The sequence below is a fragment of the Cydia pomonella genome, chromosome 2 (genome assembly GCF_033807575.1).
Source record: "Cydia pomonella isolate Wapato2018A chromosome 2, ilCydPomo1, whole genome shotgun sequence".
NCBI classification, from domain to species: Eukaryota; Metazoa; Arthropoda; class Insecta; order Lepidoptera; family Tortricidae; genus Cydia; species Cydia pomonella.
The window spans coordinates 27,101,349-27,125,356 of record NC_084704.1 but is presented as its reverse complement, the minus strand read 5'-3'; the positions used below and the strand labels follow the sequence as shown (position 1 = coordinate 27,125,356).

Sequence of the window (24,008 nt, the reverse complement as noted above, 5' to 3'; positions counted from 1 at the left end):
AACCTGAAGTGATCAGAATGACAAAATACTTTTTAAGTCAATTTTTAAATTTGAATTTATAATAGACAAATAAGAAAAATAAACCTGATGCTGCAAAGAGTGTGCAACATACCGGTTTTTTCCAATACTATTTCTAGGTCTACGTATAAGCCCTCCTGGGTTCAGGTTCTTCTCTCACTCTCACTAAACATACGAGTAAGCGTATGCGAAACTGGCGTATCCGGAATCGCGGATATCATTTCTTAAATTGTTATTTTTAGTATCGATGAGTTACATCAAAAATATAATTTTTAGATTTTTCATATCTTTAACTTTTGTGCAAAAATTGTTACAACATTTTAACCTGCGCTTTAGACCTATGTTCGTGATTTCTTCCTATTGAGCGTAATTCGAAAAAGGTTTTGAATCGATGAATTTACTAAAAGAAGGACTCAAGATTGCTACTAAAATTTTTGGCAACCGTATCATGATGAAATAAGCGTTACGATTTTTCAATTGCTGACTGAACCTACTGCGCCTTAATACTACTTATATTATATTAACTACTTATTTAGTACGGGCCGGTAATTTGTTTCCAACTCTATTACACGCAAATAATGTGCGACTTCTAGTTTTAGCTTTAGAGGTGAGCAGTCGCAACAGAACAAATATAGTCGTAAAACGAAAAAAAGTTTTATAGGTACCTAGATTGCGTGTAGGGTCGCCCATTAGGGAACCCATAAACTAGACTGAAGATAGGTGACTCAACGGCAGCGGAGTCAATGTCAATGTAATAGGAGTGCTTTTAAATTAAACTAATTTTTCATCGTGACATACCTATTAATAGCATTGTGATGGTTACGCCTAGGTGTTAGGGAATGATTTCATATTGGTTCTATTAGTTAATTTTGAACTTTTTCTTAATTTAAGTATACTAGACTTTATTAAAATTAGAAAATTTTAATCAATATTAGTGTTAGTATTCTCATTTAGCTTCAGGCAGGTCCCACCGTTGGGAATAGCATTCCCTATACTTGCTATTATTTTGCGAATATCAAAATATGTGGCATATTGTATTGGCAAAAGAAGATGTTCGATGGTACCATTTGTACCATTCTGGTGTTTCGAGGTACGGAACCCAAAAGGGATAAAAAATGTCAGACCTATTATTGATTTACAGTATAAAAATATTTATAGATTACTGTTTGCAGCACTAATGAATCAAATGATTTAGATATGCCTCAGTCCGTGAGATGTAAAAGGTTTGCCGGGGCTTAGAAAACTGGGGCAAAAAAGAGATACTTATAAACGCGTAAGGACGTTAAAATGACAATCACAAGTATAAATGTAATTGTCAATTTAACGTCCTTACCTCTTAGTGCCTTATACAATAAATCACAGAGGGCAGAGGGTCAGGCAATAGTTATTTGTTTTCAGGGGAGCAAAGTTGTATAGCCCCGCGTTCTAACATTGAGATCCGAATAAGCGAAAGATATCGAAATTCAAAAAGGTTAAAAGTAGAATCATGGGACTTTGCGAGGTTTATAAACAAACTTTGCTAGCGATGGAAACACAACATTTTTCATCACACCGATTACAAATCGAATCCAAATGTGTGCAATTAAATAATTATCATTTATTATCATCACTTAAAAGCCTATCCTACCAGCCAACATAGCCTGCATTCTTGTGGATAAAACGCCATTTTTATCAGTTTTTAGAATAATTAGAGCCTTTAGGTTACGAAAGACGTGGTGAAAAAAAAAAACTATTTCATTTTTCATCATCATCATTTTTTCCCTTTCATGTAATTTGATGAGCCAAAATATTCACTGCATTCTTCAGACGCGGACTGTAGTATATACGTAGGTATAGAGACAGCGATAGACACACCATGGGCTTAATAAAACCGCGAGGGAAGAGAGACGCAAACACTCCTGACATGTGATTGTTGCCGTATTGCCCTGCCCCGAATAATCGAATTTATTATTTTGCCCCTGATACTTAAGTAATTCAGACGCAAACATTTTTCAAAATTGACGTCTGTTATACAATAGCGAATGTTCTAATAAACAAATTTAACTTTACAAAACAGTTTAAAAAGCCATTATGTTCTTCATTACCTCTTTCATTTGACAAATAGATAACGTATGCGGAGTGAAATCTGCACAAAGTTTGGAACATGTAAAAAGTAAAAAAAATAAAATAAACTGAAATTATATCTAACTGCTAATTTAAAGTCTATATATATGTCAATAATCCGGCAAGTTTCATGAGCATTGCACTCTTTCTCTTAAAATTATGGTAAATTTAGAAGAACACTGTCGCGAAACTGAATGTAATTTATCCAGTATTATTTCCCTACAACCGAAAGCGAAGATAGTGGAACGTTTTGTGGAAACGGGTTGGAGCTGATGGTCTGTTTTTAATATTTGTGTGTCCTTTTTCTTTACAAAAACTACCGCTAGAAAGTCTGGTTCAGGGAAACATTCCAGCATTAGTTTTCTGGGAGAGATCGATTAAAAAAAGGAAGACCCGGTGAGTCACAAAATCTTACAGAGAGGTCACGAGAACATTCAAATGTTGCAGTAAAACTGTTTAAAAATATCTTAATGATATGGCATCGACAAACGTTTAAGAAAAGTTAAGCCCACCGTCTCCAAAAAAAAAAAGGCTCTGAAAATGCGGTAACGTCATTTGGTAAAAAATGTAAAAAAACAGCTGTTTTTGCATTATGGGATTTATGGGTGACTAATCATGTCACTTAAAATAGAAACTCATGGCAAGGAACTATTATTTTGAGAACACCAATGGTTCAACGGACGAGAATGTGAAGTATGTCGAGCACACAAAGTTTCCCAAAAAAAGTTTTCCTAAGGAAGAGAAAATTGTAACTAAAAAAATGACAACATTTGTGTTTTCGACACAGATGGTTTTAAAGTACCATAACTGCCGTTAAAAATCTCGCATTGGAGTAAACTTTATCTTACATTGAACATTGTTAAATACGTCACAAAAAACATGAATATTTATAAAAAATAAACATGTTGTTTTTATTTAATACGACATTGAATTTTGTGCAGATTTCACTCCGCATACGTTACGAGTAGTTCTTTCCGAGGCAGTATGGAAAGTTCCCAGTTAATATTGATTTGCCTATCTATAGCGGGGGTACCGTATTTAACTTACCGTTTCGTATTTTTCTGCCGGTGAGTAAGGTTGCCAGAGCTCAACGAGGGGCGGGAGGAGGTTAGGGTCGGCAACGCGCATGTGACTCCTCTGGGGGTTGCGGGCGTACATAGGCTGCGGATACTGCTTGCCATCAGGCGGGCCGTATGCTTGTTTGCCACCGACGTAGTATAAAAAAATTAAACATTTCCCTCTATTTATCAACTTATAACGCGCTTTAAAGCGTTAGTAAAAAATCGGCCAAGTGCGAGTCGGACTCGCACAGGAAGGGTTCCGTACCATTATCTATAAAAACGGTCACCCATCCAAGTACTGACCCCGCCCGACGTTGCTTAACTTCGGTGATTGAATGAGAACCTCGAGATTGGAAAGAAATATTTATTTTATTCTGTTTTTAGTATTTGTTGTTATAGCGGCAACAGACATACATAATCTGTAGAAATGTCAACTGGCTAACTATCACAGTTCATGAGATACAGCCTGGTGACAGACGGACGGACGGACGGACGGGCAGCGGAGTATCAGTAATAGGGTCCCGTTTGACCCTTTGGGTACGGAACCCTAAAAACGCTTTTGGCTATAAAAAAAATAACGCAGACGTGATGTTACGATGATTGTTGTAATTTGTTGGGTCGATACAATTGTATCGATGTACAATTGTTGAGTATAAAAACAAATAATTCTAGTAAAAATAGTGTTTATGCTTACGCCTGCAGAAATTAAGCGACTGCAAGGTTAGATCTTTTGAATTTTGAGTTAATGTCGGTAACACTAATATATTGAATACCATATTATGAAATTGTCGTTTCCCGTAAAATGATTATAAAATACTTACATATAAATGATACTTTTTCTGACAGTACAGTTTATAAATAATTTTTTCACTCCCTGATGGGTCGGCCCTCAAAGTAACTTGTCCATTTAATGGTCACTTTCTATACTATTATTCACATATCTATATACTCGTATGTATATTGTCTGTATCATCTAATCTGAAATCGTTGGCACCTAATTGTTAACTGGTTAGTCAGATAAGCCGATAGCCACATATGTGGGCGTTTCAATACTCGACACATCGGTTTAATTTGTTGAATTATTAACATGCATAATGTTTTACAATTGCAGAAGCTTAGTTTGTTTTATAGGCAAGTTTTTTTTTATACAATTAGGTATACTTGAATGAGTAAGCAAAGAACCTCAAAGCGAACTTTGCCGAAAAAGGTAATGGAAGGGAGACTGTAAAGTTATCTTGTTATAAGATTTAGAGAAAGTTCTACTCGTGCTAGACACAATAACACCACGGGTGATTCAATAGGTCATAGGTATCCAAACTGAACGGCTCGTTCCCCTTTCTTGCTGTCCAAGAGGGGGCGCCGATCTTAGCACCCTCTGCAAGCAGCCTTTGATACTCATAAGAATTGAGGGGGGCAGATATCCCCTCCCGACACATAAAGGGCATGCGGACAAATGTTTTGGATCCCGTGCTATAAGGCTTTGCTATTATTGTGCATTCAAAGAAAGTAAGAACCCAGCTAAAATTAACGTCCGCTCCGTTCATTATCGATTAGGGTATGGATGGATGTGTGTTATGGGAAAACGTATGCATGGTTTTCACGGTAATGTGGGCTTCATCGATGCAGGCTGTTTAATTTGTGTTAAATTTTCTATTGATTCGGCTTTCACGGATGGTGACTCCAGTAGTCCAGAAATTATTTTCGTATAAAAATGTATAATTATTATAGCGCCTACGTGTTTCTTACCTATCTCATTTAAAGGAGGATTTTTTTGTAGTTTTATCGGTTTTAGACTTTGACGGTTTTTTAAGGCAGACTGCCGCCGTCCCTATCCATTATTTACATTTGGGTATTAGCTCTTAACTAGTTACAATGAAAACCTTAAAACTCTTTAATGTTGTAAGTTGTGTAGGACTCAGGCGAGGTTTATAGTTTAAAACTGACATGGTAAAGCAAGGCTTTGTATGACAGCTAATTTCAGACTTTAAAATATTAGGAGCCCATATTCCGAACCGTATTAGAGGAAAATTACTAGTCAAAAAGGGCATTTGGTTTGCCATTTTTCCAATGGATTTGGTCCCGAAATTTGTAAGCAACAATAACGTTTGTCTTAAAATATTCGATCTAAAGACTGAAAACAATTTTTTTATATCGTTTTCGTATTTTTCCGATATTCGTGTCGCGTATGTTCCAAGTAATGCAACAAATCAATCCGTTCCGGTTTACAGGCAATCCGACTGTTTTATGTTATTACATCACGTATTCACACATACGAACGATCGTTAGGGAACGTGTTTTGTGGGACGACCTTAAATTAAAATAGGTACCTAGTTTCTAGCTAAACTGTGCATCCTCGAGGAACCCGAGCGATTCATCTCCGCTTATAATCACCGCTTCAAACCCACGTATGTATTATGACAACAGGGTTTAACTTCACGACTAATAATTTATTGCCGGCTTTTATTATTAAGGACACGAGTTCCGTTAAAATATGTTAACTTTCCAGCGGTCCGTTTTTCATTCAAATGAAGACCATTTCCCTCGATATTGAGGTGTATATTTAGCTAACATAAGGGCTCGGTTGGAGGGCTTCATACGTGTAATATACACTCTTACATTAACATTAACTTTTAATTTAATTACAGTGGTTATAATTAATTCTTAATAACGCGCAATTCTGAAATTAGCTCTCTGAAATATTAAATAACAGTAGCGAGACCGCAATTACTTAATGAATCCATGTTCGAGCAGCACTCGCATAATGGAATGCTTACTTGTAAAACCGTTTAACTACTTGCCTACAAATTAATGTAATGCATAAAATACAGTTTCATCTTTTCAAATTTAAAAATGTCAAAACACTGTAAAAGCTTAATACTGTTATCAATTAGCCTAAGGAAAATATATTCAACCAAGCAGCACCTATATAGTCAGACCCGGAAGATTTCGAACTACGTTTTGTTGTTTATTATGGTTAGGTAATAGTAGTTTATGTGACTGCTACATAATAAATGACATTAAAATACACGAGTGTGGGTTTAAGAAACGAACGAATTGAGTTTCTTAAAAAGATCACACGAGTGTTTTAATTCCTTATTATGTACAGTTACATACATTATTTTATCTACTCACATATTATAAACTTTCTATGAAATATTCACTAACCTAAATCACAGCCTCCGTTGGGGCATGGCGGAACCAGCGGATATATGGTGGCGTCACCGAAATATTTTTATCGCTTATTTTACACGAAACTTTTGCTATAGTTACCTTAAAAACAACAAAACATATTCATTTTATACTTAAAACTATTTAAAATATAAACTGTACGTCAAATATGGCGGTAAATGATTTTATTTTTCACGCCTGTAGTTTTTTTTTAATTATTTTTTTTTAATTAGCGCTAAACTAAAATCAGCTTAATTAGTTATTTACACACAAGTTTCAAAAGCATATGATAACAACATTTCCGGTGTCAGTAGATATTGATTGCAATATACTCAATACTAAATATATTTTTATCATACAGCTTGTATTTTAGCAAGTAATGTATCACTACTTTGTTTTAACTCGACACACACAACTTTGCATTTATGACGCGACCTGACAACTGTCACAAGTGCCTATGATGTACAAAATACATTGCCGCTAGGAAAAAATGAATTATGCACTGGTTTAAGAAAACTTTCAGTACCCACTAGGGGTACTGAATCGTTTTATAGCACTAAATCCGACTACTAGTTTACGTTTGCGGTGATATCAAAAATACACACTGTATAATGAGGATCTATGATAATGATAAAAATACATTGGGTTATAGGCACCTAACCTAAGTGGCTACGCAACTTTTGCCAGGCCTCGGCATCTTCTGTCTTTTTGCGCAAACTGTAGATCGCGCGGTGGATTTATACAGCTAATATAAAACAGGAAACCTAATTGTATGCGATTGTAAGCAGACGGACATTGTAAAGACAAAAAAATAACGCTAATATTGACTTAACGTCATGTCTGACGTCAAATTATAAGTGTCCTTTCGGACGTCGATTACCTCAAGACTCCGGCCGGCAATGGATATTGTTCCATCATTATTGGTCTAATTTACCTTTTCTCTTTTATAGCTGTCATACAGTTTGATTATGTGTTTCCACCACTCCCACGCAATGCCACACTCTGCGAGCTATCTCCTTCCGCACGTTAGGGTAGTTGTTCTGGCTCGTCATCAATTTCGTTTCTACCTTTTTAGGCCCATTTGACCAAACGTAGGAAAGGACTTATTCTGAGAATAAAAATCAAAATTGTATATATTGACTAATGTTGGAATCAATTCTATTCTTTTTCAATCTCAATATCGAATAGTAACGGTTGAAGGCCAAAATGCGTTATCTACCCTAAAGCTATCAACATTAACATTGTTTTTAATTTAGCATTTTAGACCTAAAGCATATGCGTGTCAATATTATTTTGCCTTGAACCCTTTCTAATCTTTAAAGCTCAAAGGGCTCAGTTTGGGTAAAATAATTAGACTAGAATCGAAGCAGCGGCTGTCAAAGCCAGGATGCCTCGAGCGGCCTTCTGCGGGCTTAGTATTCAGTAGGTACCACGGTGAGGCCGGTGCCTAAGCGAGGCAATTTACCGCTAACCATATTACCAATCATCTGCGGTAGCAATTTAGTTACTTTGTATGCGTATTTGTTTGCAAACGAATATTTATATTTATATTGTGTATCGATAAAAGAACGAAAATGCCCATTGATCCTAACATGACACTAACATTTTCACCATGAGCATAAAGACTCTTTATTCATCAAAAACTGATGGGAAAATTGCACTTTATTTACAAGAGTGGCAAAGTAAATGATACAAATTTTGAGTTGTTTCCTCATGTTGGCTGGTAGTGTTGACGTTTCTAGTGATGATTTTAAATGATAAATTATTAATAGCATTAACTTGGATTTTATTTGTTACAAGTTAGTACTTTCCTCGGCCGGGTGTGGTGAAATTTTTTGACATTCACTCAGTATCAAAGTTTGTCCCTCGTGCCTTGAAATCCTGTCAACGTTCAAGATTCCACTTTTCTTGTGGTTCAAATTTGGAATCTTTCGGGCTCGGGTATCAATATTAGCAGGACGTGGTAAATAACAATTTTTCCCCTTTGTAAAACAAATAACTATTTAATAATCCAACAGGGCCCCCCAAACCTGATTCTACCAATTCTACTTATACGCAAATATTTTAGAAACAATAAAATTAAACTGTAGCTCTGAAAACAACACGAAATTTGATAATTTATTATTTATTTGTCGGTATACAGCGTGTATTCCGTAAATTGCATTGCATCAAGTTCAAGGCGTAGATTTTAGTGCCATGAAACGATTTTACCTTGTAATATGCCATACCATGGTTGCAACGAATAAATGATTATGATTAATTTAAAAAAGCGGCCAAGTGCGAGTCGGACTCGCCCATGAAGGGTTCCGTACCATTTATGACGTATTAAAAAAACTACTTACTAGATCTGGTTCAAACCAATTTTCGTTGGAAGTTTGCATGGTAATGTATATCATATATTTTTTTTACATTTTTCATTCCGTTATTTTAGAAGTTACAGGGGGGGGGGGACACACTTTTTTTCACTTTGGAAGTGTCGCTCGCGCAAACTATTCAGTTTAGAAAAAAATGATATTAGAAACCTAAATATCATTTTTGAAGACCTATCCTTAGATACCCCACACGTATGGGTTTGATGAAAAAAAATTTTTTTTTTAATTTTTATGACGTATTAAAAAAAAACTACTTACTAGATCTCGTTCGAACCAATTTTCGGTGGAAGTTTGCATGGCAATGTATATCATATATTTTTTTTTAGATTATTCATTCTGTTATTTTAGAAGTTACGGGGGTGGGGGGGGACACACTTTTTACCACTTTGGAAGTGTCTCTCGCGCAAACTATTCAGTTTAGAAAAAAATGATATTAGAAACCTCAATATCATTTTTAAAGACCTATCCATAGATACCCCACACGTATGGGTTTGATGAAAAAAGATTTTTTGAGTTTCAGTTCTTAGTATGGGGAACCCCCAAAATTTATTGTTTTTTTTTCTATTTTTGTGTAAACATCATAATGCGGTTCATAGAATACATCTACTTACCAAGTTTGAACAGTATAGCTTTTATAGTTTCGGAAAAAAATGGCTGTGACAGAATCGGACAGACAGACGGACATGACGAATCTATAAGGGTTCCGTTTTTTGCCATTTGGCTACGGAACCCTAAAAAGGATATTTTTAATGTAGACTTAATTAACAGAGGGTAATTATATATTTGTTTCGCGTGGCAATAGGGAATTGCTAACTGGTTAATATAAAATTATTTCTTCAAATGAAGTGACTCATATATTATCGATCGAGCTTCACTTCAAGAAGTTCGTTTGATCTTCAAGTATTGCGTACTAGTAACAGTTGTGACGTCTCGTCAGTAAGTGCGACGTTTTGAATACAACCAAAGTAATGAAACTTACTTTGGGTGCTGAATAATTTTATAAGGAAAATTTAAAGTCAGTATTGTTTTAGAAAAACATACGAAAGTTAATTTATTTGGGCATATAATAATAACTATCCTTAGAGTATCTAGTCGTATCTTCTGATCAGTAATATTCGTCGATGGCAACGATTTAAGGCCTACAAATGGTTGCTTTCGTATGCTACTATAAAATGTTGGCTGTTGACATGCTCAAGCTGAATGTAGGGATGCACTGATCCGTGCTAAAGCATACCAAAGGTTAAGGGTGCTGCTGTTGGTATTTGGACGTCGAAAATCTTGTATTATTTATGATTTATAAATAATTCCATTCACTAATCTAAACGGCTTAGAGCTGTAGCTATAAAAATAGCGCAGTGGCGGTAATATAATCCATTATAACAGAAATCGCGAGTGTAATATATTTCTTTAATGGCATTCGCCCTCGTTTAGAAAACATATTTGATGGAAACATGTTTTTGGTCTATATAAACGGTCATTTATAATACTAAACGTGTAGACGTGTATAATATAATAAATCGATAACTTTCAGCTAGCCTACTTATATTTGGGTAGGTATAGCAAAATATTTTGTTTCATAAATGACTGCTAGCTAATATTATTAATTCATGGTCAGTCAAAAAATAAATAGATAAAAATACTGATGCACCGACTGGCCGGCGTATTGGCGCTCGGATGTCCAATTAGTCGGCCGAATAGTAGGCTAGTCGGCCAAATCCAATCCATAACTATCAAGGTTACATTTGGATGGTCACTGCAGCTGCTTTGTCTAAAATCGGATGCATTTGAAAACAATAGTGCTCCTTGCGTCGCGCTATTTATCATATTAAACGGAAAGATGCTCCCTGCCGCTTCAAAGACCTACCAACCTGACGGTATCGGCCTGTCAGACGGTAACAAAAAGTTGACAGTTCTGAACAACTGACAGGCCGATAACGTCCGGCGTATGGAAGTTAGAGGCAAGGAACAGAATCTCCTTAGGCAGAACTGTTGCAAGAGTGTCCAGCTGTTAGCTATAAATATTAGTTCCAAATCTCTCCAGAGTAGCGCTAGAGTAGCTAAGAACCTAGGCGTTATTGACGGAGTGAAGTGCGCTGTCTATGATTAGATTTTTTTCTCAAGTATTCTAGGTATTGTAGCGCCACCTATTTATGGTTTTTTGTCGACCACTTTATGGTATATGGAGATTCTGTTCCTTGCCTCTACCTTCCATAGTCCGGCGGACTGTTAATCAGTGGGCCCCTTAAGTGTACCCAAAGAGTAAAGCAAGTATATAGGTAAAGAGAGCCCTCTTCAAGCATTTTATTGAAACTCATTTGAAAGCGCCATCTCTGATTTCTTCCCCAAGTTGTACTTAACTACGTACTTACATACGTACTTGTAATGTGTGCGTGCACAACTACATATACATCCGTACGTGTACTTTCTTCCTACATAATATTAGGTCTACTTGGTCGGTTTACAAGTTTTTTTTTGTTTAGTTCTTGTAACAAAAATGTGTTATTGGTTACAAGAAATCAAAACAAAAAAAAAACTTGTAAACCTCCCAAGTAGACGTAAGAAAAGGATTTAAAAGAATGGAATGAAAGTTAAAAACCTAATAGTAACATAAGTATGTTTAATTCTTTCAATTTGGTATACAAGATAGCAAAAGAGTAGGTGTAAGTACTTGTAGCTCCTAATCTGTTTGGAACTGTTCTTCTTTTTAGCCTTGTTCATCTTTTTGCACCAAAGCTGCATTAGCCTCGTCTCCTAGCTATGACTTGTATCTCAGTCTGACCTAGTACTCTTTCGTGTTTGCATAAATGACTTGCCAGGTTCTCAACTGAGTGTTCCTTCTTTGACATTAACAGCTAACTGAACTTGAATTCAAGATATTCCGGAAGTAATGTCTCTAGGATCTTGCAAGTTAGGAGAATTTGGGGTAATTTCGTTTAGCTCTATAGCTCCGTTAGTCGTTCGCTCCAGATATTCTTTAAAATTGACATTAGAGTAATAAAGTCGTAATTCGGGTATTTCTTGTAGCTGATGAATTTCAGGCATAGATCGTATGTCTTGTCTACGCACATACCTCCATAGATGCGCTCTAGTTCGTCTCGGATTTCTTTGGCGAAATCTATTAACCGCACGAATCTTTGCGGATGGTATTTTCTTCTTACCTTCGATATTACCCAAATAAAGCCTCCCGGCATCGGCTTTGCCTTGAGCACTATTAAAGTTTTGTAACATTAGGAGTCTAATTTTCCTATTTGAAACTACCCGAGTTTAATGCTTGTTCCATTTTTATTTAGCTACTACTTTAACATTAATATAGAACAAATAAACTCATATACCTATTTACGACATTTATTTATTTCTGTCTGACAGTAAATAACAGTTGCTAGGTAACAACATTATAAATAAAGAATAGTCTTGACAAACGAGGTATATGCAACCTTCTTAATGTTGTATTCATGCCTTAAAATTATATCCATTTGTAGCAGATTTGTAGTGACATCTAGTGATATAGTTACATAATCAGAAGTCAACTTTACGCAAAAGTAGGTTGTCTGGAATGGAATTATAGAAATCGCCACCATCTTTACTAACGTAAACTATTTTCCTAGTATCCCCCCCACCCTGAGTGTACCTATGGGAGGTACTTTATTTTACCACTTTGTCAGATTGATTAATTTATATATCCATACCAAATTGCAGCTTTCTAGCAGAAACGATCACGGAGCAAAGCCTCGGACAGGCAGACAGACGGACATGGTGAAACTATAAAGGTTCCTAGTTGACTAAGGAACCCTAATAAAATCTTAGAACGCCATTAGTAAAAATACGCTTCTAGGTTCTTATTGAGCCAACCATACTAATAAACTGCGACAGTTGTTATGTGTTTAGTTTAGTGTTATAGGTCAAACAATACGCTATAATTTCTACAATACAATAAAATATATATTTTTTAAAGCCAGTGAGTTGTGTGAAGCGAAATAAATATAAACTTAGAAACCTTTAGAACGAAATTATTACAGGTGATGTTTACGTTATAATTTAACGTTGGCAGAACTAATACACAGATCTGTCATTGAATTATATGTTACCAGGAAAATGGAAAGGTAATACCGATCATAAGAAACCTATAAATTGCTTGTATGATACTTTCAATATTTATTATTTACTGGGTTGGAATGGAATTTCCTACTTTCGTATGAAATTAAACGGACTCCATTTAAAATCAATAATCAAGGCAGCAAATGCCTTCATTATCAGCCTCGGCATGGCCACCATCTTGTTCTATTTGTAAGTAGTTATATGGGTATAGGATATGGGACTTAGACAGATGACACCGAAATAGCATTATTGAAATCTAAATATTGTGCGAGAAGAATGCAGAATTGTCGTGCAGCTATAGGCTTATTGCAGTATGATTTGTAATTTGATTCATTGAATGGGGTTGTTCTAAAGCTCATTTTTCAATGATTTATGCCCCCGTCGGTCCGGGGGCAAATTTAGGGTTTGACAATCGTGCAAAGGCAAATTAAAGTTGAAAATCAAGCAGCTATGTCTGCAAATTAAATAAATAATAATAAGTTAAATAATAGTGCTGACATATCTGTTTGATTTTCAACTTTCATTTGCCTTTGCACTTTTATTTTTATTTAACCTAAATAAATTGCCTTCAGGGGTCTAAATTAATTGGCTTTCAAGTAATTTAGGTTTTAAACGATTTTTTTTATGTTAAACATGACGATTTTAGGTAATTAATTATTCAGGAAGATAGAAATCTATGCTATAAAATTTAATTAACATCCTATTAAGGTGCTGTAGGTTCAGAAGGCGAAGGTTTTGAAAAATCGTACCGCTTTTTTAGATCTTATGGTTGCTAAATTTTGAATTACCTATCTTGAGGATTTTATCTAGTGTCTATATCGCCTTGAATCCTGATTTTATGACTTACGCTCGATAGAAAAAATCACAACGCACTTTAAAAAATTGTAACAATTTGTTCACAAGAGCTAAAAATATCAAATGGCTTCTAGAAATGTGCAATTTTATTTTTGAGGGAACTCATCGATTACTGTTTTGTTAAAACTTACGAAAAATTAAAATTTAAAAACATGATATCCGCGATCCCGAGCACGCACATCCTTCTCGCTCCCGCTTACGCTCAGTGAGAGGGAGACAATCCACGTTGTAAAATCTACTCGACCAATTTAAGAAGGCTCCGTTTCCATACATATTATGAGCAATCAGTTATTTTCTTAACGGTAAATTTTACAACGTGGACTGGCGGGAGCCGGCACCCCGTGCGCCGCCAGGGCCCGCCGGCCGCCGGCGGCGGAGCGAGGGTCGGTAGGCAGTATGACAGATGCGAGACTTTTACTAACCGATTTAACAATTAAAATTTGATTAATATGAAAGTTTATTTTTTCCTCGCCAGCGTGTTGAAAAACGTCGTATGAAATGCGTGTGCTATGGTCACTACACACATTGGCTTTCTTATTGCGCGCTCGCTTGCAGCTCTATGTGTCATATAGGGTAGAATAGATATTTCTTAAAATGTATGTACTAGCTTAACCTACTCAACGCTCACGCATTTTTTATACTGGGAAATACCTGCTACGACCTACGGCAGTAGCAGCCTACGGCGATCCCGTAGCATTACGGGATCGCCGAAGTACTCTAAGCAGTGAGTGAAAAGTTTTTATAACAACCTCGATTAAACTGTTTTTCTCCTTGTCCTAGGACCAAAAGATCCGGAACGTAGTGTTGTTCGGCTCGCAGGGCTCGTTGGAAGAGAAGACTGTGACCGTGTGCTATGGGGCAGATTTCGTCAACGTCACTTTCATTAACTTCTGCTGCACAAGGAAGGAAATCGCTCAGGTCAGTTTATTTATTGTATTTTATTACGGGTATAGACCCGACTTTCCCACTTCTGGGTAAACGCATCCCTCATACTTTTCCACGTAGCGCTATTCCTTGAAGTTTCCCACAAGTCTGTTAAAGCTCGCCCCGCCATCTCTGATGAGGTCTACCTTGACGCTTTACAATTTGTGGGAGCCAACGGGTGGCTGTTTTGACCAACAGGTCATACGGCAGACGTGATCTCACCAATGTCAAGCCAGGCCAGTTAGTAGTAAAAAAAATCGATACTAGCTTTTATCGTCTGCTTTAATTTTATTTACTGACTTCTACGACTCACCTTCCAAGTATCTACTCAACCTACTCGGGAATTGGACATCGGGATCCGCTAGAAATAAATAAAGCAACAACCTTGGGAGCTAATTAAAAGCTTGTAAAAACATTTGCTTCGGGCGGAATTTAATCCGCTTGCCTAAAATATAGCATCATACTCGTAATATATCCTAGGGCCCTAGCTAATATAGTATCATATTATTATTTAGAGTTTAAACCTGATAATGGTGTTTTATATTTTATAGGAGCACTAGATTTGTATTAGTTTACGGGTCGAATTATAAGAGCTAGCGCCTGATTTGTACTATACTATCAATACAATACATACATAATGTGTCTTAAGGATATATATATATATATATATATATATATGTATGTATTGTACACAGAAAAACAAACAGTTACAAAGTTAATTGAATACTACAATATATTTTTGGTGCCAGTTTTCGAATCTGTAAACAAAAGAAAAATAAAAACCGGTCAAGTGCGAGTTCGTTTTACTCGCGCACCGAGGGTTCCATACAAACTTTGAATTATCTCGTGTAACTATAAAGGCGAAAGACTTTTGAACAGAAGTACGTATTTTTTTCCACATTTTTCTTCATAAATAATTTTTTTTCCATGAAAAAAGAAGAATAATTTTTTTGGAATGTACAATTTGACCTCTGTCAAATAATACCCCACTTGACCTAGTCACTAGACTTTGAAATTTTGCCCCCTCTTCAGATTGGGCATTTTCCATAATTAATTAATAAATAAAAATTATACTTTCAATGTATTTATAATAATAATAAATAAATATTAGGTATAGGACATTATTATACAAATTGACTAAGTCCCACAGTAAGCTCAATAAGGCTTGTGTTGAGGGTACTTAGACAACGATATATATAATATATTTTAAGGTCTCAGGGTGGATTTTAGAACAAAAACGGCAGAATAAACAAATCACAATTATTTTATTCGAAGTTCTAATAAATATCACAAAATTAAAGGAACAAATCGCACATTTTATATTACATAACGAAATATAAAATAACAGCATGGAACGATATCAAAGTAGCTCACGCTATCACGACGGCGGCCGAAGGCAAAATGTTCCGAGCAACGGTTTGCACAGGTTTTTATAGCCTTTGCCTGGTAGGGTAGACTTGATGTTGCCAACACGGCTTCTCCTGACTAGAGGTCGTCCACGACCTCTTGAGTAACATCCACGGAGCCTGTGGTGCCAGCAGTGGATGGCTGAAGGACGGGCACTCGTCACGCGCCGGGTTCTGATAGGCTGGTTGCGCTGTCCGACGCGTTCATCGTCAAAGGTTGAGGGGCCGGTTCCGAGCAGCTCGTACGGGCTCCAGGCGCGAGGTCCGTTAGAGCTTCACCTGGACAGTCATCAGTGTCATCAGCTGGAATTGGAGAGAGCAATTATAACACACGCTTACATTTTATTTCAACCACATCTACCATGTACGTTAATTCAATGTTTCGTCAATACATCTTTTGCTATTGAACGTGTTTTTTTTTCTATTTAAACAAGAACACAAATATCAAAAGAAACCTATCGGAGTGCAGATAACGTGGCATGCTTACTCCTATAAGATTTAAATAAAGAAAGAATACTGCCCTGTAAGTGTTTCCCTTCCTTCCAAGCCAACTTCAGTAAGGTAGCGCCAGTAGACTCGTTCAGAGCAGCATCCGCCGGGTATGGAGCCCGGAGCGCCGGCTCTATGACGTAATGCATGGGGTAACCGACGAACGGTTAAACTCGAACCACGAGTTTGACAGTGATGAACACATAACCACGACCGTAGTTAGGTATACGGTCATCAGGTGACGAACACCTACACAGGACCTTTAGGCAAGACGATGACGAACATCAAGTCTGTGCCCACCTGTGGCAACCTCGAATGCAGTAACAAAGTATGCTTGTTCGAGTACTCCGACGAACGGATAGGCTCGACGTACGAGCTAGTCCAGCGACGAACGCATGATCAACAGGCGACGAACGCCATGTCAGTAGGCGACGAACGCCATGTCAGTAGGCGACGAACGCCATGTCAGTAGGCGACGAACGCCATGTCAGTAGGCGACGAACGCCAAGTCAGTAGGCGACGAACGCCAAGTCAGTAGGCGACGAACGCCATGTCAGTAGGCGACGAACGCCATGTCAGTAGGCGACGAACGCCATGTCAGTAGGCGACGAACGCCATGTCAGTAGGCGACGAACGCCATGTCAGTAGGCGACGAACGCCATGTCAGTAGGCGACGAACGCCATGTCAGTAGGTAGGTGACGAACGCCACTAAAAAGGGCAGCTCATGTCTCGGGGCACCACTCGCCACGCCAAGGCACCATAGCACCATACACTGATGCCGCTTGAGTCTCTTTCCCGCAGCTGCCGCCGAGTAGATTCAGGCCGTAGCGTCCACTCGTCAAGAAATAAGTTTTCCTGTAGACTAAAAATGTTTTATTACAAAAACAAGATCGTCAAATTGGAACTCTTGTGATCCTTGCCACGGATTTAACGAGGGCTTCTAATTTACAAGGCTCGGCCTTACCTGACCTTGACTTACTAACCTATCTAGGTATTCGACCTGTGACCAAGAAAGTGCATTTCCGACGATTAATGGAAAAACTCGCCTGAATAAGAGTCTTTAAGACGTTTCCTAGGGTCAGTATTTATGTGATCTCACAGGTTGAGCAAATTTAATCGCTTCTAGCAAGCTTGTGCAATTTGAGACGCGCCGTGCACTACCACACTCGAAACTTGTATAGTATCGCGATCCGCACTAATACTAAGTCTACGTACGTACGATCGACCTGTATGAATGAAACGCGTTCCCAATAACGCCGCTGAGGTGGTTTGTTTACGGATGGTTTGCACCTACGTGAACGAGAACTACTGTTAGCACCAGAACTACGACGTGAACGTCTTAGAGGTCTATTATGATCATCTGCAGACCTTCTACGCGAATACCCATAAGACCGCGGAGTCATACTACGATGCGCATTCCGAGACCGGTAACGCGATCGAAAACGCGAGAAATCACGACGGAGACGCGATCTAGAACGCCTATTAGTACCCAATAATCTCATTCCTGCGAGTCAGATTGCAATCGGTACCGAGAACTAACGCGTGAGCCATTTCGGGAACTACTACACATACGAACACGCGAGCTACTTCGCGACGTCCAGTAACTTCCTCAATGTCGCTGGATCACTTGATATGTTAAACCACAAAACAATACCAGTCGGTCCAATACGTCTAATCAAGAATCAATTTTAATGAACACACTTTTGGTAACCGCAAATTCACAACATCAAAGTCTACGAACGACAAAACTACGATTGATAATGATTTGGCGAAATAAAACACTAACTTACTACAATAAGCAACACGGTAACGCAAAATCGAATACTAAAAGCAATGCAACAGAATGCTTTTAAGATTACCCGCACGTAACCGGAATTTCATCGTAAACAACGCATAAACAAGACACGCAATATTAACCATTACACCATAAAAGTAGTCAAATGTAAAATTTGTTCCTTTTTAATGTGGGCTGCTACGTTCTTTATCCCACTTCTGATTTAAGGTCTCAGGGTGGATTTTAGAACAAAAACGGCAGAATAAACAAATCACAATTATTTTATTCGAAGTTCTAATAAATATCACAAAATTAAAGGAACAAATCGCACATTTTATATTACATAACGAAATATAAAATAACAGCATGGAACGATATCAAAGTAGCTCACGCTATCACGACGGCGGCCGAAGGCAAAATGTTCCGAGCAACGGTTTGCACAGGTTTTTATAGCCTTTGCCTGGTAGGGTAGACTTGATGTTGCCAACAATATAAATATTTATAAATACTTAAATACATAGAAAACACCCATGACTCAGGAACAAATATCCATGCTCATCACACGAATAAATGCCCTTACCAGGATTTGAACCCGGGACCATCAGCTTCGTAGGCAGGGTCCCTACCCACTAGGCCAAACCGGTCGTCGGATTTGAGTTAGCGTTGTTCATAACTATTCCAAATTTCAAATCGATAGCTTAAGTGGTTCTTGAGATATTTAGCGATGTGACTCATGTGACAGACAGACATACGGAAGGACAGAGCCGCACCATAAGGGTTCCTTTTGTGCCTTTTTGGTACGGAACCCTAATAAGTTCGATCCGAAGTAAAAAGATCCTCACAGACTCGCAGTTACCAATTTAAACGTACATTGTGGTTGGCCGCTGCCTCATGTTTCGTTAGTTTTAAATTGGCAGTCTGAAATGAAAACCTGTGCCGGCTGGCCGTCGTCCTTCGGGTGCTGTTTAAGGGGTCATTTTATTTACTTATTCTATTTATTTTATTTATTTGTTTTGTTGTAATTAGTTTTTAGTCCAGCTTCTTTCTAGGAACCTAAATTTATTTATTTAATTTTTTATACCTAAATTTGTTTTAGGAAATACTCGTACGTGTAATATGTACCTACATTACTCAACTAGACTATTTACGTTATATATACTCATACAAGAAAACATCCCAAAGAATCTTCTGTTCGCGCAGGAACCTAGCCTCCAAGCCAGCTAGCTGCTAGCTAGGTGATCGGCCTCAGGTGGACACGGCTCCCGACTCTACAATTCTCGTGCGCGAAATGTCAAATGCTCAAAACTTTCCTTCGAAGCGCGGAGATTAAAAAGTAACTACATTATTTTAAAAGTAGATGAGTGCTTTAGTCCTCTTTAGACAAAGGCTACTTCATTTTGCAGTTTATCGTGTTCCCAGTTTATTCCGGCCCCTAGGGTAGCGGCAGCGTTCAGAAACTGAGATTCAGTAGTAATATTACTGAATCAGTATGAATGTCAGTGCGTCGCGTCACACTCATGTGGCTGTCTTTAATTAGAATCTTATATTGTAGAATAATACCCATTGGTGGGCCAGGGAAATCACTCTGTTTTGAAATTCTATAGTGAAATAATTGGCATACACCTAACTGATTCTGCGAATTTATTTATGGATGTGGGATCCTTGGGGTTTTCCCAGACGTAACTGTAACTGTAAAAATAAATTAGTCCTACAAATTAACGTTTTTATGATGTGATAAAAACTTCACAAAAGCAATTGTGTGTCAGTCAACCTACGTACCGGACGTGTAGTAGAGTGATAAAATAAAATAATGTTTTTCATGTCCATAATTAGCAGAATTGATCTTATCACTGATTGTCTCTATGGGCGCTCGCATCGAAGTGATTTAGAAAATTGTACGCTTGAGACAAATAATTTTATTCCTATTATTTATGAACGAATCTCAGATTTTCTAACTATTTATTTGAAATTAATTATTTATGGACAGTGGATTTATTAACAGGCATTAAGCAAGTCAGTAAATGTAAAATATATTGCACAAGCTTATCGATAGAACTTTTATAGGTCTTATTTTTATCCGTGTGAACCATTTTATAAAAACATTAATTACTCGCATATTATGGACATCAACGTTCTTATTTTAGTGTTATTTATTTATGCCTTAAATTAACTCTTACTGGCTACACGTGTTAACCATACAGGAGTGATTATTAAATCAAAAAAAAACATGTTATATAAGTAATTGCTTATTGGTAGAACTTACACACTTTGTATGTGGTACATATTTTAAATACCATGTACCAGTGTATCATCATATCAATGTGTCCCAAGAGAAGTATTTAAATCTAAATAAAACTTATGCAAAAAGTTAAAGTAGATAAAATTATATGAATATATTATAGAATAATTAAAGGCCAAGTATCAGTGGATACCTACTGAAGATTTTTATTCTTTAACCGGGGTTTTTTTTTTCTTACTAAAGCGTTAACTTAACTGGCTAATTTATCTAAATTTTGGCTGAGACCCATAAAAACGTATATTTTCCAGTTAATCATAAACTAGCGACTGAGTGAAGGTTATCCGCTCGGCAACCCATTAGTTCTTCTTCGACTTCTATAAGTGATGTGAATTACTTGAATTAGTAAGCAGCCAACTCTCGTTAGTTCGATTCTAAAATATACTGTATGTGCCTCGTGTACGTACCCATTCCTCCTACGAACTGTTGGTACTGCATATTTCAATGTATCCCTCAGTTACGTCGCCGGTAATTTAGGAAACGTCATCTATGTGCACTGGTATCGTCCCGCGTTCCAGGTTGTCTGGCAAACCGACGGAACGTAGTCGCTGCCCCTGACACATTTCACCGCGAATATCGGTGCACAAATGTATTGTACAAGAATGTTTATCTGAAATTGCATTGAATGCGATTAGGCGTAAAGATCTCATCTGCGGTGCCCGAAACGCTGATTATAATGTTGAGATGTCGCTTGATATAAATAAATGTACTTATTTATAGAAATCTTCGTGAATTCGTCTTCAGGATTAGTACGATTTATCGACCGCTTACCCATAATGCATGCATTGCTCTTGATAGTAATAATAATGTTTTGTATTGTTAGTGTATGAAGAGTAAGACTAACATACGGTAGTAATTTTTGACTCATAGCCCGAAAAGAGTTAAACTTGAACGTTGCCTAAAACCGAGGAATTACGATAGGTAGAAATATAAATGGTTAGCGAAGTAGATTGTAATTTGTGTTTGTTTATTAAAGTAAGACTTTGTTAGATATACTATGTTACACTTATGGAGGTACCTATTATAATAGTACATAACAGTGACAAGACGTCCATTAATCCCATATCCACCCATCTTAAAGCTTTTTGATTTATAAAGCTTTTGAAAAAAGAGTAAGGTCATGCGACCAATTCTGCCGGGAAATTCCATCCGTACACAAATGCATTAAGTATGCGCTTAGGCTAAAAGGTTATTTAATAACCTTGCCAGATATAAACAAAATAAGTACCTATATCATCTTGCATTGCATTGCGGACAATTCCCGTAGACATCTACGAGAATTTGTCACATATGGAATCGACCGCACTGATCTTAAGCTAAATTGGTTCCGGTTTGACTTACGCATGTGTTCATAGCTCCGATTCAACCGAGAACACAACTGACACCCAAACTCCGTATTTCCACTAGTGTAAAAGAGCCCTTACACACCGTTAAGCTGGGATTCATTCATTGTGCTCATTCATTGATCGCGCTAAGCCCCATTTTTCTGCATGACGGTTTAACATGCGCTATGCACGCGTCCCACATACGTGTGCATATTGTATTGTCATTTAGGTCATTAGCTGCCGACGCGAGCGTGTCTCAGGGTGTGGGTAATCTTGGTTAGACATGTTCCTGAAGTACCTAATTATTGAAAGTACTGGGTGCGGTGCTGATAGCCTATTACGTTGTTAGTAATATGTATATATACAGAATATCAACTTTCCGACATTAGTCAGTAGTTTAATAAATGGAAAATTACAACACATGGTTGTTAATTTTAAGTAATGACAATAGGCAGCAATATATATTTTCTAACAACCTACTAATGGCCATGATAACAGCGTTGTTTTAATCTTACCGTATATCATTTTCACGGTCATAGGACAACTTAAAGACTGCAAAGCTATAATTTAGTGGTAATACTAATACTAGAGCTGTTCTGTCAGTCATCAAGCAAATCCTGGCCTAATAATAATATATTAGGTACTTACAATCAGTTTCAAACGCGTTGTTATTCGTGTAAATTGTTTAGCATTGAGCAATCAGTCAGCTGATGAAGGATCGGACTGACGAGCTTGATCGCCGTATTCTTGTCTTGATTCTTGCTCGGTTTCTTGTGATTTGATCAGCTAACACACGTTCTAACAAAAGGTCGACAGTTTATTTACGCTAGCTCCGCTACTGGACCGCATTTGACACGCAAGACAGTTACTTGGCATGTGTTTGGCATTTAATATATTTTTAGGCGTTATTATAAGGATCCTTCATTATAATGACATATTAACTGTTAAAGGACAACTTCTAATTGGTAGCTACTTCCTTTGAAAATATCCGTTTCTAAGGCGTCCATTTTATAGTTTATACTTCCTCAAATTCCTGAAGACACTGAAAGTATTTTAAGGCCCTGAAAAGAAAGAGGATGTATCTGGCTTCTACCAGTATATAATGTTTTATAAGCCGGAACTTTGTAAATTGTAGATCTCTGTTTTAAATTTCCAGAATATAAAGAGGATTTTTTATCAGTTAGAGTGGTTTACGGTGTCCTTTGTACATATTTAATTTTGCGTCGAAGCCGTCGAAAAATATATAAGTCATTAGCTATTCCGATTATCTTTTTGATGTTAATAATTACTGAGCAGTAACCCCTGTACTGTACCTAAATGTATTACTTAAGTAAAAGGCTCGTCTCAATCAAAACACAACTGACGGAACACTGTTTGAGTCCACTTTAATAGTAGTTTATGTGACTGCTATACAGGGTGACCTTAGCCATTGGACAAACCCTGAAATCCCACGTAGGGTTACTTCTCAGGAATGCTTTGTTGTTAATATTTTTTTATTTAGAACAAAAGATAAAAAAAAATCGAACAAAAGTTATTTGCAATAATCGACAACAAAAAGAAACACACTGTGTTAATCTTTGGCAGTGTTTTTGACAATTTGTTCGAAATATTTGATAATGATGACATTTTTCAAAAGTCAGAAGCTTTATTAGTGTCATAAATAAAAAAGATAATCAAAAAGGTCGAAGAAGGTTCCATACTATTCTTGTAGGATATTACCTTAGGAGCTACTAACACATACAGGCTGCTCCAAAGTAAAAAATGGTAATTTGTTAATTTCTTCGAAACCGCTACACCGGTTGTTATGATACTTTGTATACTGGTTCTAAATACCCTAATGCATATGTACATTTCGGCTTTGTCCAATGGCTAGGGACACACTGTAGAATGAAAGGCATTAAAATAGGAGCGTGGTTTTATGAAACAAGTTTCACAATAGGAAACACAAGTGTTTAATACATACATTTTATAAGCTCTCTATGATGTGTTCAGGAACCGCATGTTACGACCAGTAGTGTTGCTTTGTCGTGGATATCACATGACGTCTCCAAAATATCTTAATCGCTAATTTTACACAAAAGTGGGGCTATAGTTATACCGGGTGCTGCCTATAATATAACA

At 37.1% G+C, this 24,008-nt stretch overlaps 1 protein-coding gene across 2 annotated transcripts in view; it reads left to right on the top strand.

Moving 5' to 3' along the window:
- The window catches only part of LOC133534795 (1-phosphatidylinositol 4,5-bisphosphate phosphodiesterase classes I and II), a 97,311-nt gene that overhangs the window by 11,894 nt on the left and 61,409 nt on the right, over positions 1 to 24,008 (top strand). For both annotated transcript variants that reach the window (XM_061874071.1, XM_061874070.1), the window contains exon 3: positions 14,453 to 14,590. In XM_061874071.1, coding sequence (XP_061730055.1) covers positions 14,453 to 14,590 — 138 coding nt within the window. The remainder of the gene's footprint in view (positions 1 to 14,452; positions 14,591 to 24,008) is intronic.